General features: G+C 43.2%; 1 protein-coding gene across 1 annotated transcript in view; it reads left to right on the top strand.

Moving 5' to 3' along the window:
- The window catches only part of ACER3 (alkaline ceramidase 3), a 61,569-nt gene that overhangs the window by 41,256 nt on the left and 4,142 nt on the right, over positions 1–16,171 (top strand). The window contains exons 7-10 of the mRNA XM_057408568.1: positions 7,381–7,439; positions 9,929–10,030; positions 13,129–13,233; positions 16,083–16,128. Of these exons, the coding sequence (XP_057264551.1) occupies positions 7,381–7,439; positions 9,929–10,030; positions 13,129–13,233; positions 16,083–16,128 (312 nt within the window). The remainder of the gene's footprint in view (positions 1–7,380; positions 7,440–9,928; positions 10,031–13,128; positions 13,234–16,082; positions 16,129–16,171) is intronic.

The following is a 16,171-nucleotide window of genomic DNA, read 5'->3' on the forward strand; positions in this document are numbered from 1 at the left end:
TCTGAAATCAGTAGTGCAATCGCTTGTCAAAGCATACCTGCTGCATCAGCAGCTGTAAAACTGATACGTGGCTCCTGTTGGTGGATTAGTGAAGCACGGAGGAATAAAATGAATCCTCTGATAATAAATTCCAAGCTGCTCCAAAAAAATCTCTTCTAGAGACGTGAATTGTTACTGTACCTATAGATAAAAAGAGAAACTCACAGGGTTTTTTGCTAATGTTAATTAAATCCTTTCTGTTCTTTCCCTATACTTATATTTCCAACAGGAAGATACAGGCTGGGGTGAAAGCAGCAATCACTGATGCTTTTACTAAGCTGGTTATAACTGGTTTTGAATGAAGTGACTTAATTTTGTTAAGTACAGTGGCAGAGTTTATTGCTGATACTGGACTTTCATTTATCAGTTATCTACTCAGTCTGTGTTTATGGCAATAAATACATCACAGCTTCACTGCATTGATGCATTGGCAAAGCTATTGTCCCACATCATAGATTCAGGGGTGATAGATCATGGAATGGTTTGGGTTGGAAAGGACCTTAAGATTATCCAGTTCCAGCCCCCTGCCATGGGCAGGGACGCCTTCCACTAGACCAGGTTGCTCCAAGCCCTGTCCAGTCTGGCCTTCTGACTTGTGGGGTAAGAGGGAAATAGGGGAAGCTTTAAACTGCTGCTCCAGACCTTTATTTTTTTGCATCTGGTTTCTCTTAGTTTCAGCGTATGAATTCCCTGTTATAATTTATACATGAGGAATCAATGTAGAAAAGATTTAGACCCATAAAAGTGCTGGACTTTTTACAACAACTCTTTCCAAATTGATTTTTATGGAGAACATGCAGTTGTGGCCCCATTCCAGACATTCAAGTACTGCACTCGTGGTTTTTTTTTCACACTCTTTGCCAAATACATCATAAATCCAGAGGAAACATTTCTCTGCACAGCTAAGCAAGGTTCTTTTCTTCATACTTACCCTTTATTTGAGAGTGCATTAAAAAAGAGAATCAATGTAATTTCACTAAGTATTTCCCAGCTGATTGTATCTCATGGACTTGAAGTAAAGTTAAATATGCTCGTGCAGTTATAGTTTAAATCACAGTCTTGGTCCCTAACTGTATTGGAAAGCAGAGGTTGATTCCTTTAGGTACTTGTCTGTGATCATCACCATTTGTCAGCCTCGCAGAAAGGGGAGTAACTACATGGACAGCTTTATACTGTTTGTTGTTTCAGTGTGGGGTGGTTTTTTTCCCCCAGAAAGGAGAGCAATAAGAATGGAAAAGGATTCTGTTATATTTAACAGCCAGGTTCCAAGCCTTATTTCTCAGTGAATTACTTTCTACTTTCCTTCCCAATTTAGGCTCATAAATTGCTTAATGCCAGCAGGCATGAAGGGGAGTTGGTTTGTTATTCATGGCACAGTGGCAACACACACCAGCTTCTTTGCCTCCATCCACGTATTGCAGATCTTTAAGGGCCTTAATGCTTTAACCATAGGAGGGGTGAGATGCATAATTTGGTCTGTTGGAGGCTACACATCATTAGAAGGGGAAAAAAAAAGAACATTTCTCTGCCTGACAACTGATGTGGTATTTTTTACCGCCTCATCAGTTAAATGAAAGATAGCAGTGGCCTTTACAAGCATGTATTGTCTTGTTTATGTCAAAATCTCTATGCTAGAGCACTGTTATTACCTAATTTCCATGGTGCTAAACAACCCTACATCCCAGTTCTCTAGTTGTATTTAAGCCAGCATCATTGTCAAAGAAAGCAGCTACGCCTCTCCCTTCCCTCCTTCCCATCTGGCACACAGATTTACTTTCTGAGGGGAATTTGATTTGGGAACTCAGCAGGTTCAAACTCTCCTCAGAATTAGTTGTAAATCAGATTAGTTTCTCATCCCTGTTTACTGCATGTGTATTTGTGCTGATACAAGGAAAGGGGTGGGGGAAGAATGGCTGCTGGTGTGGAATGATCCATAGACACACAGATCGTAGAATCAACTGGGGTGGAAAAGACCTTTAAGATCATCAAGTTCGACTTTTACCCCAGCACTGCCAAGGCCACCACTGAACCATGTCACTGAGGGCCTCATCTGTACAGTTTGTGAACGCTTAAGTATCAGATTGCCCTGGAAGAAGAAGAAATTACCCTGGCAATTAAACTTTTAGACTCCAGTCTTACAAGTAGCCTTCTTTCTAACATGATATGGCCTAGAAAGCTGTCACTTGCAAAGCATTGGTTTCTGTCCTGATTTGTTTAGTGGCTGCATACCGTATGCTGGCTCTACACTTGCAGAGATCAAAAACCTCATTCATTTGGCTATGTGAATAATGTAACAGATCTAAAAGCCTGTTTTATTTGCATAGTCATCTGCTGCAAGAGTTTGAAGCAGTTCTTGAGCCAAGAGATAATTAAAAGGTAACTAGAACATGAGATTAAATAGTTGTTTCTTCTACATTAGATGTGATTTAAAAGATGCCTTTTGTGTAGCCATTTTAGAAGTGGTGTCCCATGAGAAACTTCAGTGAGCTGAAGAAGTAGATCAGGATGAGAATTGCAAATAGGGGAAGGGAGTGACTAGTGGAAGATGGCTAAAGGAGATAGAATCACAGAATAATTAGGGTTGGAAAGGATCTTATCATCCAGTTCCAACCCCCCTGCCATGAGCAGGGACACCTCACACTGAACCATGTCACCCAAGGCTTTGTCCAACCTGGCCTTGAACACTGCCATGAAAGGCAGGCTCAGTCTGACTGTCTTGGGATCACTAGTGGGACTGTTTGTATTTAACAACCCATACCAGGAAAAACCAAATCAGGTACTGATGATATTTGTGATGATACCAAGTTCAAAGGCATCACTGAGTACGGAGGAGGAGATGAAGAAATAACTGGAAGACCCTGAGGACCAGGATGACAGAATGGAAGAGTGTGCACTGATGAGCAAACACCAGCTATTCTTGTTCTAAACTGCACACAGATCCCCAAAGGAGGGAGGAAGGCAGTCTCTGGGTTTGCTGATCACAGTATAATAATATGACCAGTGAATTTTCTGCTAGAAAGTAAAATACAAGTATTGGATTTAGCAGTTTTATGTGACTTGAGGGGAGCAAAAGGTATTTCATTTGCCTCAGTACAAAAATTAATAGAGTTGTTCTCCTTAGGTGTTTCAAATGTCCAAATGCAAAGAAGGAAGTCAAATCACAACGCAATGTGTATGTCACAATAGGTACAGGAGCCTGAAACTGCATGAAGAATATGTTATGTCAAGGCACAACTTGTTCAGATTCACAGGACTCCCCATTTTGGGGAATCTGTGTGGACTCGGTGTCCTGCAGCTCTTCAGAGTCCCTCCTGCTGCTAAGACACCAGTGAGCTGTAGGCTTGTGGTGTAATGTATTTTGCCTTTTAGTGGGACATGTTCATTCTTACTACATGTTCAGGTTGCCAAGCAGTCTGTTAAAAGTGACCTTCTCAGGGCATGTCTTCACCACAGAGGTTTTTGTGCTTAGGCATTGTCCTGCTGAAGACCATGTATAAAACCAGTTTGAGTGATATTGTGTTACACAGCTTGTTTGGGGCTGTCTTTCAGTGCAGCTGTCATTCTGGCTAGTGCTTCTATCTGCACAATAGCTTAGGGAATGTGGAAGGATGTTCAGACTCTCCAAAGGATCAGCTCTACAAGGCAGTGAAGAGTAGCTCAGTTTATCCCTGCAGACTGTCCCAGAAGCTCGGGTGAGCTGCTCTGTATGATGCAGTGTGTTGCTTTGCCATCATATACATGCATCTAAGGAGGACCAACTAAAGTGGATGTGAATTAGTTCATTCAGGAGCTGTCAAAGCAATGTGTGGTACTAAACAGCTGCAGCTATGCTGAGTGTTTCAGTGTCATCATGGGGATTGTCATTCCTTCTCTCAGAAGTCTAAGAACATGTAGAAATCTGTTTTCTTCGTTATAACTTGCAAATACTGTTTCCACCTCCAAGTCCTTAGGCTGACTGTATTTTGATAGCTGGTTGGTATATTAATAGATAAGCAGTGCTTGCCAAGAACCCAAAATCTCTCAGTGCGTTCCCACTGTGTACACTAATATTCGAGGCTGATAAATGGACTTTATTAACCAAAGATGGGCAGAAGGCCAGGAACAGAGGAAGCAAAGAAGTGGAAATAACAGCTTATTGCAGCTTTCTGTACTAGAAGGGTAGATGAAGAGCCAGTTTTATATGCTCACTCCAGTCTGGAGTACCAGCCTTGCCTCCAGCTGGTACAAGAAGTGAATCTATGCGATTTGTTTAACTGCCTCCACATCAAAAACGTTGTCAGACACTGAGTCCTGAAATGCTTCTTTCCCATTTGTGAATTACCAGGATGTTCTTCATATTTGGCCCTTTTAGCAGGTAAATCCATTGTGTATTAATGTTTTTTCCCTGTTGCAAAGATACAGGCTTCAAAGCTGAAACACAAGCAGCCGTATTTGCATCTTAAACAGCAAAGAGGGAACTGTCTAGTGATAACAAAAGATGATGAGATTCTGCTGTTTCCTTTTGTTTCAGTTGTAGTGTAAGGGTGTTCTTTTGGCTTACAGGTTAAAGGCACTGTGAGACAAAATAGCACAAAACTCTGGGTTTTCATCTGTCACTTAAGTGATGTGTTAGTTAAAGAAGAAGAACAAAGGGAGGTAAAGGAATTGAAAAATCAGAGTCAACCTGAATAAGGTAGAATCTTCATTTTATACTTAAATGGGGTGGATGGAGAATATCACAAACTTCTGGCATGATGAAAATAGTGAATCCACGGGTGGTAAAGGAGTAAAAAAGAAGCACTGTTCCCTGAAGTCTAAACTAAGTTGTGTAGCTCTTGGTTTACAGGCGCAGCTCCAGCCTCTGCTTATCACAGCAACACCACCTGGGTGCTCGTTGCCTTCAGCATGAAGAGGAGGGTTGAAGCCTGCGGAGCGGAATGCTTTGTTGTTCCAGTCTTTCACAGGCCTTTAACCACGACTGTGTTTTACTGTTAACAACCTGTTTGTGTGGGGGAGCGGAAAAGGCAAGAAATGGCAGTGTCAGCTGTGGGCATATTTTAATTCAGCCACTCCAGGGTTCTTTTTTACGTTGTTCCCTTCCTCCCTCCATGAAGACTGTCTTCTTCTGCAGGCCATTAAGCAGCTCACTAGGAGATACCAAGCCACAGGCATCACAAAGAAAGCTTTTCTTAGCTATTGCTCTGATAACTGCAGAAATACAGCATTTTTAGGCTGCGTTTCAGGCCTGTAAGTCCTGTTTCTCTAGGCATAGTTTGACACTAACTCCTTTTACAAAGAACCTGAGAGTAAATTGGATAAAAGCCCAAGGGTGGTCAGACCCCTGATGAGTAGGAGAGAAATTTCTCTTCATGGGTAGGTTTTTCCTCTCCTTTTTGCTGCAGGAGAGCATTTTAGCAATGGAAGCTGGAAGAAGGAGGAGATGAGCAAGGAAATGGCATCAAACTGTGATTTGAGTTCTGGAGGAGCCTTTCTATTGAGTTTCTTCCTCTGTGTGACCCCTCTCTTAGAATAAGTGACTGGTTTTGATTAGGAAAATGAAATAGGCTGTTTCAAATGAGCCTGAGGAAGTAAATAGCATTGAACTGTTAAGTTTAGTCTGTATTTGTTATATGGTAGGGTCTTTTGAGGCATAATGATGAAGAATGACACCCTAGCCCACCTGAGCAGTCCCCTCCCTACTTGGGACTGATGAGCACTTGGTACTCAGGCTGTGCATTGCAGGTTTTGTTTGGGTTTGTCCTGATTTATGTGCTGCACCCCAGCAAGAGGACTGGCATTAGCCACCAGTTTTGTTTAAAGTACAAGACCGATTTGCCTTTCAAATAGTTGAGCTTTGTTTAGCTCTACAGAGCAGAACACACAGCAGTAGTAGTTTAGTTACTGAAATGATATGATTTCACTCTCAGTGTGCTGACTTTTTTCATAGTCAGTATTGAGGCTAATTTTTACCTGTTGTCAAACACAAGGGCTCTGTTTTCTGTCTTGTTCTGGATATATGGACTGATAATACAGTGTGTGCTATGAACCTCATCCTTAAAGCTAAAAGGAAGTTGAAAATTTGCCTTTATGGGCTTTTGAAAAGTAGGTTTCACTTTGTATTATTCCAGCTATCTATTTTATATTAGATGAGTGGACACACATGTGCTTGCAGGGTAGTAATAGGTGAATGCCCTGGTTACAGCAGAGTAAGGTAGTCATTGGGTTGAAGACACTGTAGTCTAAGGGAAGAGGAAGTACAAGAGGTCAATATAACAAGGTAAGGACACTGGTTTGTAAACACCACTCTGAGGTTTAGTTGCTTTTAAAAACAGGCAGCAAATAGTACTTTTATGTTTCATATAAAACAAAGCAGCATTTGATAGGAGTTAACTAAAAGCAAAGTGAGACAAGGAAGTTGGGGAACAAGGAAGCGAAGAACAGTGATCAGCCTACTGGAGAGAGGCAAAGAGCAGGGCACAACTGCTTGGAACAAGCTGGATTTGGCAGGGGGAAAACAGTGTCCGGGGTACAAGGCCTGGAGTGTAATTTAATGTCACCAGTGTCTGAAAGCTCTCCCTGCTGCAGTGGCTTCTGCATCACTTTTCAGGCGTGATGGGCCACATCTTTTCTGTAGTCTGTACGTCTTGTAGGTGGTGCTATGGGGATCTTAAGCTTGTGAATAACAACAGGGAGAGTGATCTAAAGATCACGAGGCAGAAAATAAATGGTAACTTTGATTTTTTTTTTTTTGTATAAATGAGGTGATTACATTCATATTCATCAAGCCTGCAGCGAGCCGGATCTTGCTTGTGGATCTTTTCAGAGCGTGCAGCCTTCCCGCTATTTAGATTGAATCCCAACATTCTGTAATAGTTCTAAAGGCTTCCTGGAAAGTTTCTTTTGTGCTGGTGCTCAGTGTGGGCACGCTGCATAGTCTGTTCAGGTGTTTGCTTGCAGGAAAATGCATTAATCAAATACCAGTGAAGGAAGTACAGCTTTCAGACACGGCTTTAGCTGATGCTTACGCAACCGCACTGATACAGAAGAGGTGATGGGAGCGAGTTACCAGTTTGCTTTCGGGTGCTAACCGAGTGCCATCTAGTGCTTGCTTTCTAATGCAAAAAACAACGGGTTTACACAGCTGACTTTTCCTGTAATTACATAAAGGACATGGTTTGCAATCCTGCTTTTATGTGACACTTTCATGGAAGACTTTCTGGAGCTGTAAGTAGAGGTGATAACAGTTTTCCTGAGACTAAGACATAAAAATCAACAGGGGCTTCAAAAATGTTGTATTCCTGTGGTGTTTTATAAAGTCTCTTGAATCCAAGTACTGAGTTTTATCTCTGTTTTTATTTCCAGATCATGTATGGAACGCTAGTTTCCATTATAGTTCTACGATCTGTTTATATAGTATTATGGTAAGTAAATGTTTCGTTCAGTGGTGTGAGGTATAACTGAGTATTTGCATCTTTCTTTTGGTGGGCTTGAGAAATCGGCAGTGGCAAAATTTCTTTAACTAGGTACATAATGCCCATGGTCTGCTTGGTTGTAAGGGGGTGGACCATCTCCTTGCATTTTTATAGGGGCCTGTAGGGACAGGACAAAGGGGAATTGCTTTAACCTGCCAGAACAGGGGAGATTGAGATGAGCTCTTAGGCAGAAGCTCTTCCCTGTGAGGGTGCTGAGGTGCTGGCACAGGGTGCCCAGAGAAGCTGTGGCTGCCCCATCCCTGGCAGTGTTCAAGGCCAGGTTGGACACAGGGGCTTGGAGCAAGCTGCTCTAGTGGAAGGTGTCCCTGCCCATGGAAGGGGTTGGAGCTGGATGAGCTTTAAGGTCCCTTCCATCCTGAAGTATTATATGATTCTATGATTAATATTAAGTTACTTCTGCTAGAGAAGCTGTGCCAAGCTGAAGGTCACCTTTCTTTCCTGTAAAAGTCATCCCCACGTGCACTTCTGGATTTAGTTCCTCTGCATTGCTAAAACATACTCCTGTCTTTCCAATGACAGTGCTAGCACATATCCCAGCCTGTCTCAACTTATGTATTAGCCTTGATTTCAGCTTATTATGTTTCTTATTTCTTTAACATACAGTAACTTCTTATCAGTCACATGTCTTAGTATGGGACTTGAAGTCGCTCTGAGCTTAGAGTGAAAATCATAGAATCCCAGACTGGTTTGTGTTGGAGGGGCCCTTAAAGCTCATCCAGTTCCAACCCCCCTGCCACGGGCAGGGACCCCTTCCACTAGAGCAGCTTGCTCCAAGCCCCTGTGTCCAACCTGGCCTTGAACACTGCCAGGGATGGGGCAGCCACAGCTTCTCTGGGCAGCTTGTTCAGCACCTCAGCACCTTCACAGGGAAGAATTCGTTCCTTATATTTAGCTTAAACCTCCCCTGTTTAAGTTTGAACCCATTCCTTGTCCTATCAGTGCAGTCGCTGATGAAATCTCAAAGAGCAGTACATTATTCCTTCCAGGCTGCTGCATCCTCCTATCCCCATCATTTGTTGCTGTTCTTGCCCTGTTTCCTTTATACTTCTCATCTCATTTGTGGGGCTGCTTCCTTCCCAAAATTACAACTTGGCAAACATCATTCCCTGTTCGCAAAGCATGTTCCCCATTAGTAAGTGATGCCAGTCTCCCTCTCATCCCTTCACAAAACACCACCATTTATTCCCTGAACAATTCTAGCTGTAATTACCTAATTACCAGCATGTACAACGTACCATTTGATGCTCTTTCATGTCCTGGGCTTGCTTCTGTCTCTAGAGCACTGAGTTGGGAGTATTACAGTGTGGTCTCTGCCATGTACTGCATGCTCTCCATGCATCTATTAGACCGAACAGTTTTGCTGGTTTATATTGGCAATGCACTTGTTGTGAACAAGCACAACTTGTACGTGATTAGTTTGCCCTGTGGAAGAAGCTCTACCTGTCTTCTTTTGCACATGTTGGATGCCTCTGCTCACAGCTCTGAAATGCGTGCTCTGTGTAACCCAGCACTGGAAAAACAGCTGGGGAATGTGTTTTAATCCAGGATCTAAACTGTGCATTCATTATGCTTAAAGATAACTTGAACAGTATTGCAGTTCATTGGAGACTTTAGGGTGGGAATTGGGTTTGATTTTGGACTTGTTACCAGGAAAGGAAAAATGGTACCAACATTCATGTAGGAAGTTTTAATTCCATGCTCCAACCTGAATGCAGATAGTGGGGGTACATTTATTAATGATGCACTTTCTTCCATATGATTCTTCAGTGTGTTTAGTGTATCCTAAAGATACCCCCCCCCCCCCCAAGTGAAACTGATATTTTTTCCATCCCAAATAACACTCAGCAGTAAACTATAACATGAAAATACTGTTTTCTAAACCATTCATTCGGTTAGTTGGAGTTGGAACTGGATGATCTTAAGGTCCTTTCCAACCCTAACTATTCTATGATTCTGTGGTGGTCTGCAATCACCAAAGACTACAGTCACTTTGAAAGACCTTATTTAACCAAGTCCCCTTGTAGAGGGATATCATGGATTGGAAAAGAGCCTCTTCTTTGGGGAGAGGACTGATTTGTAACATGGCTGGTTTTTAACTGAAAGATTACAGATGGGACTGAAGAATTCATGTGTTTTTCCAGCTTCGGTTTTGCCATTTGGTGCATTAGGAGATGGCAGGATTTAGTGGAACAGTTAGAAATACAGAAGTACAACATATAAAAGGCCAGTCTTGGAGAATGGGAAGTCAGGAGAAGGGGAGAGGTGGTTAAATATAATACTTTGATAGATGAGATTTGAAGTTGATATTTTTCCTTTTGGGAAGCAAACCAGCTTATTTGTATGTAATAGGAGTTATGTATGTCGTGTTGCCTTTAAAGCATCTGGGACTAAACTTTACATCATTTCTCTCTCTCTAGGGTATACCCATGGCTTAGAGGTCTAGGCTATACATCTTTAACTGTATTTTTAATGGGATTTTTTCTCTGGAATGTGGACAACATTTTCTGTGATAAATTGAGGTGAGTCCTTTCACTTTGTCTGCATAACTCTTAATAGTCTTCTACCAGAAAGTTTTCTTTCTTCTATGGTGTATATTCAAGTCCATCTCAAGGTATGTATTGTACACTGCCTACAAAACATTCACAAGGGTTTTAATCCAGTTTGCTTATGACCCACTCAGCAGTGGGTTTATCAACTTTTAAATTCATAGATTCAAGGAATGGTTTGGGTTAGAAAGGACCTGAAAATCATCCAGTTCCAACCCCCTGCCATGGGTAGGGACACCTCACCCAAGGCTCTGTCCAATCTCACCTTGAACACTGGCAGGGATGGAGCATTACCACTTCTTCTGGTAGCCTGTCCCAGTGCCTTACCTCTGACTTCACTTTAAATAGAGAGAAAGTAATGTCACTGAAGTAATTTTGAGGGTCTGTGGCTTGCTAAATCACCATTCTGTGATTCTAGGAAGGGTTGATGCCAGTGTCCAGAAAATCCATCCTTGACTCTCTGATACGATGTTATGCTGCTGAATCCATGGTGGACAGAACTGTCCTAGTAGGTTGCTTTGTCAGGGTCAGGTCATAGTGTGAGGTAAAGTGATCTAGTGTTCTCTATCTGTCCATTCTGGCTTTGTAGTCCCTGCGGTAGGCTAGGCCAATTGAAATAGTGCTCCAACAAAGTTTCCTTGAAACTCTTCTTTTAAAGTTTATAGGTGTGCTGGATATAAAACATGGTGCCTCATAGACCCATACAGTAGTTTGGGTCGGAAGGAGCCTTAAAGCTCATCCAGTTCCAACCTCCTGCCATGGGCAGGGACACCTTCCACTAGAGCAGCTTGTTCCAAGCCCCTGTGTCTGACCTGGCCTTGAACACTGCCAAGGATGGGGCAGCCACAGCTTCTCTGGGCACCCTGTGCCAGTGCCTCTGCATCCTCACAGTAAAGAACTTCTTTCTTATATCTAACTTGAGCTTCCCCTGTTTTACTTTGAATCCATCATCCCTAGAAACGCTTGATCCCAATGGGATATAAAAGTTACTTGCCAACTCAAGTGGATGGGTACACACTGACTTTGAGATATTGGCATCAGGGTTCACTTTTGCAGCTGCATCACATCACTGCTGAGCTCATAATCCCCAATTCACCAAGCCCTCAGATCCGTGGGGCTTTTGAACTTGTCCTAGGCTCAAAGATTACAGCAGCTGCTGAAGCACTTATTTCCATCCTCCTTTTCTAAAGGGGAAAACAAAAGTTAGTATGTTTCCTGTAATACTTGTTTTGTGCTGGGAAAGGAATAAATATGCTTGTGTACTGGTTTTAATCAGATGTCTGCAGAGCCTTGGATTTCTGCAGGTGCTATTATAACTCAGGCCTTTGGAGAAAATATACTCCAGTTCCTTGTAATTCTTTATTCTCTAAAGATCTAACCCGTGACTCATCCACCTACCTGCTCTTTTTGCTTTTAATGTTCAAAACTGCTTATCAGTTAATGTTCAGAGTTTGTTTATCCATATTTCACCAAATCTAGAGCTTATTAAAGAAAAACCAAGAAGAAGACATCTATAGCACTCAGCTTCCCTCATTAGATCCATGCACTTTTGAATTGAGCTTTGAGATCTCCTGCTCTCCAAGGGCTTGAAGGTTGTGCTGGAGTCACAATCTGTCTGTTCATTGTTTCATTCCCAGCCTGACCGAACCCAAGCTCTGTGTTCATATTTGTGACTGAGCAGTAGCGAGGGATTAGCATTTATGCAGGGGGATTGAACACTACAACATCAAGCAGTAAATATGTGTTGCAGAAGCTGCAGGTTTTCCTTCCTTAACATCTGCCCCAAGGAATCACTGTCCCTGGAAGTGTTCAGGAACTGGCTAGGTGAGGCCCTCAGTGACTTGGTTTAGTGGTGGTAATGGTTGGACTTCATTAAAGGACTTTTCCAACCTAGTTGATTCCGTGATTCTGCTCATGTTCCAACTTGCACTGTCATTCATGCCCACATGAAAGAGCAGCAGTGGATAGTAGTCTGTGCTCTTGGTAAATTGTGACACCCTCTCTGCAACATCTTGGACCATAGCTCCTGAGAGGCAGAATATCACCCATGACTCCCTGTCAGGCCAGCAGATGGGCGTCTCAGTGTCCCTTAGCAGAGTAACCCACTACAAGCACTTGTTTCTTCCTGTGGTACCCACTGTGTGCTCCTGGCACAGTTCCTATTTGCAGACCTTGCTCATAGGTGTCTACAGGTATTAAAGCTTCATATCTTGTTTTTGTTGTGATGGTGAAGGGTGGAGACTCAGAGTCCTGCTTTTGTGGGTCACCAGAGTCCAAGGTGCCTCAGTCTCTGCAGTGTCTGCTGCAGGAGCATGGATCTGAAACCACCATCTCCATCTCAGCTCCTCTAATACTGTGCAGCCTTTTAATTGTTCCCTGCAACTTAGCAACCTGATGTAAGAGATCCTCGACCTGTGCACACCTTGTGCAGGTACTTGCCTTGCCTCCAGGAGAAGGGTCTAGGCACTCATTGAAACCTATTGCTTGTACTGAAGTCTCCTTCCTTATTGGCTTTGTCGTGGTGGAAGCAGCACAAAGGCAAGCTGAGCTTCCATGGAAGCAGCAGAAAGGCAAGCTAAGCTTCCATGGAAGTAGCAGAAAGGCAAGCTAAGCTTCCATGGAAGCAGCAGAAAGACAAGCCAAGCTTCCATGGAGCTAGAGAATATAGGTGGTATGATTGCCAGATGTGATGTCTTATGAATCCCATTTCCTCTCTCAGACTTGAACACAGAATTTCATCCTATGGACAGCAGTTCATAGGGTTTTGGGGAAGAGAATGGTAGAACTCATTTGGGAATGTGGGATGCCATAAATAGGTTCCCTCATATTTGGGTCCAGAAGTAACTGATCACTCATTGTATGAAGAAGCGTGTGCTTTCTTTAAATGTGTAAGGAAGCCAGTTTGCTAGTATCTTTCTGTGTTGAAAGAATAAGATATAACTGCTATTCCTCACCCCCTGAAAGCCTCACTTGTGAGACACGTATTATGGAATTTAAGAATCAAGCACTGTGATTTGAGATTGCTTATCTTGGGAGATAACCCACCCTTGCATGGTGTTTCTTTCTTACAGAGCATTACGAGAGAAGATGCCTCCTGTTGTGGGAGCTGTGACGCAGTTTCATGCATGGTGGCATATTCTCACAGGCCTGGGCTCTTACCTTCATATCCTGCTAAGGTAAGAAATACTTCCTAAGCTGGATGTTCATCAAGTAGGAGTTTTCCCACATTCAGATTTACTTCCAAATGTGTCATTCAGAAGAGTAAGGAAAAGACTTAATAGACTTGGTGGGAGTTTGTCTTTCCTCTTTACAACTGGTCTAAAAACTCTTCATCACTGTAATCTTTAAATAGCCATGGTTCCTCGGGAATATGTAATTCAGAAATGGGAACCCCATAGCAATTAAACTGGGAAACTATTTGACAGTATATTCATTTGAAAACTTCAGCTCTTAATACCTGTCTGTTCTCGAGCTGCAATCCTGAAGTACTTCAACATGTTTAATTTTAGAGGCATAACTAACCTTTTTGATAGGCATTGTTGCTTCTGAAACCTACCCAGGCATCATGCTACAGAGCAGGAGAGTGACAGTTGAACTGGTTGGAGCAGAGCTGTTCCCAGAAGGGCAAGGTATTAGTTTTAGAAGGAGACTTAAGAGTATAAGCGAGTCTGCAGCCACATCTTTGTTTTTTTGCTCTCTACCACCATCTAGTGGAACCAGGAGCAAAAGTAGAATTTAAGCTGGAATCTGAAGGGTTTCTGTAGTTTGCTCATTATATCATGAAATGGCATTTTATCACTTAACCATAACTAAGAGAGTATTTGTTTAACAGATATATTCTATGTACTTCAGAACAGATCCATTTCATATAGTATTGTATATGTCTGTACATTGTAATGGATATATTTTATCTATGTATGAGGGCTGAAGCAGCTCTTCTCTGGAGCCAGGCTGAGAGAGCTGGGCTGAGTCAGCCTGAAGAAGAGAAGGCTCCTGAAGGGGAGACCTTGGAGCAGCTCCAGTGCCTAAAGGGAGGGGGGCTTGGGACACAAGGGCCTGTAGGGCCAGGCCAAGGGGAATGGCTTTAACCTGCCAGAGGGGGGACTGAGATGAACTCTTAAGCAGAAGCTCTTCCCTGTGAAGGTGCTGTGGCTGCCCCATTCCCGGCCAGGTTGGACACAGGGGCTTGGAGAAAGCTGCTCTAGTGGAAGGTGTCCCTGCTGTGATGCCACTGTGTGGCTGAGAAAATACTTGGGAAACCACTGCAGGGAGAGTGTGTCTTTCATTGGGGTAAGACAGAGAAATCAGGCTTCTGCATGTTCCCCAAGGGCCAGAGGATGTAAACACTGATTATCTTCTCTGTGCAGCATGGTGAACAAACCTTGCCCATGCTATCCAAACTCTGCATCAGCTTGCTTTCGCTAATGAATTTTCTTCAAAAGCTTATCTCAAGCTGTTTATGGCAGCAGACAGCCTGGCAGCCAAATGGAGCAGCTGTTTTCCACATACTCTGACATATTTTATATATATACACACACAAACATATGTATGAATATATATGCATGTAGATATTTATAGACGCATGTGTACATGTGTGCATATATACATATGTATATACAAAAAAGCTGTCAGAGCAGCTATGGGAATGGTGCTTATTTTCTGTGCATTTTCTCTTTACTAGCTATTTTTACCTCTGATAAAGAAGGAGAATACTGTGTTAGAGGTAGAAAAACAGATAGTAATTAAATTTTCTGAAGTATCATAAAATCACAGTGGTTTGGGCTGGAAGGACCTTAAAGCTCATCCAGTTCCAACCCCTGCCACGGGCAGGGACACCTTCCACTAGAGCAGCTTGCTCCAAGCCCCTGTGTCATAGAATCGTAGAATGGTTTGGGTTGGAAAGGACCTTAACATCATCCAGTTCCAACCGCCCTGCCATGGGCAGGGACACTTCACGCTAAACCATCTCACTCAAGGCTTCCTCCAATCTGGTCTTGAACACTGCCAGGGATGGAGCATTCACAGCTTCCTTGGGCAACCCATTCCAGTGCCTCAGCACCCTAACAGGAAAGAACTTCTTCCTTATATCCAATCTAAACTTCCTCTGTTTCAGTTTTAACCCGTTACCCCTTGTCCTATCACTACAGTCCCTAATGAAGAGTCCCTCCCAGCACCCTTGTAGCCCCCTTCAGATACTGGAAGGCTGCTCTGAGGTCTCCATGCAGCTTCTCTTCTCCAGGCTGAACAGCCCCAACTTTCTCAGCCTAGAAGGTCCAACCCAACCTGGCCTTGAACGCTGCCAGGGATGGGGCAGCCACAGCTTCTCTGGGCACCCTGTGCCAGCGCCTCAGCACCCTCACAGGGAAGAGCTTCTGCCTAAGAGCTCATCTCAGTCTCCCCTCGGGCAGGTTCAAGCCATTCCCCTTGGCCTGTCCCTACAGGCCCTTGTCCCAAGCCCCTCTCCAGCTTTCCTGGAGCCCCTTTAGGCACTGGAGCTGCTCTAAGGTCTCCCTGGAGCCTTTTCTTCTTCAGGGTGAGTGACCAATTGGTCATCACCAATGACCACTTTAAAAAGTGAGGTCATGCATAGGAAATGATCTCCTGAGGGGACAGGATGTATGAGAACAGAGCTGTGACACAGAATCAAGCTGTGCTGCTCCCCCCTCCTTAACATCTGCTGTATTTTGTGGTACACTGATTTAATTTCATCCTTCCAAAATGACAGGCTCTAGTCCCTGTTTAGTCTGTTCCCTAGTGGAGAGAGAATTTACTTCCCTGGGTTTCTCTCTTTCTCCCCCACATAGGCCACAGGGTAGATTAGTTTGCTAACCATAGTCTAGCACAGAGGGATTTACTGTAGCCAGTGTCTCCTATTTTGTCTATATCTAGGCAGAGTGGGTACCCTTGCAATCACAGAAGCAACACTTTCCTAGCTGGAAAATAAGACTGGGATTAGTACATCATTATTATTGTATCGACTGTCTTATACATGAAATTTTAAGCACACTTTTCTCCTTTTCCTCAGTTTATACACAAGGACACTTTTCCTGAAACACAGGCCAAAGGTGAAGGTAAGCAAGCACTATTTTGTGTCCATTAAAGCCACTCCACCAT

The sequence above is a fragment of the Pezoporus wallicus genome, unplaced genomic scaffold, assembly GCF_028554395.1.
Source record: "Pezoporus wallicus isolate ANWC-B61680 ecotype Strahan unplaced genomic scaffold, APGP_CSIRO_Pwel_v1 contig_7461, whole genome shotgun sequence".
Lineage (NCBI taxonomy): Eukaryota > Metazoa > Chordata > Aves > Psittaciformes > Psittacidae > Pezoporus > Pezoporus wallicus.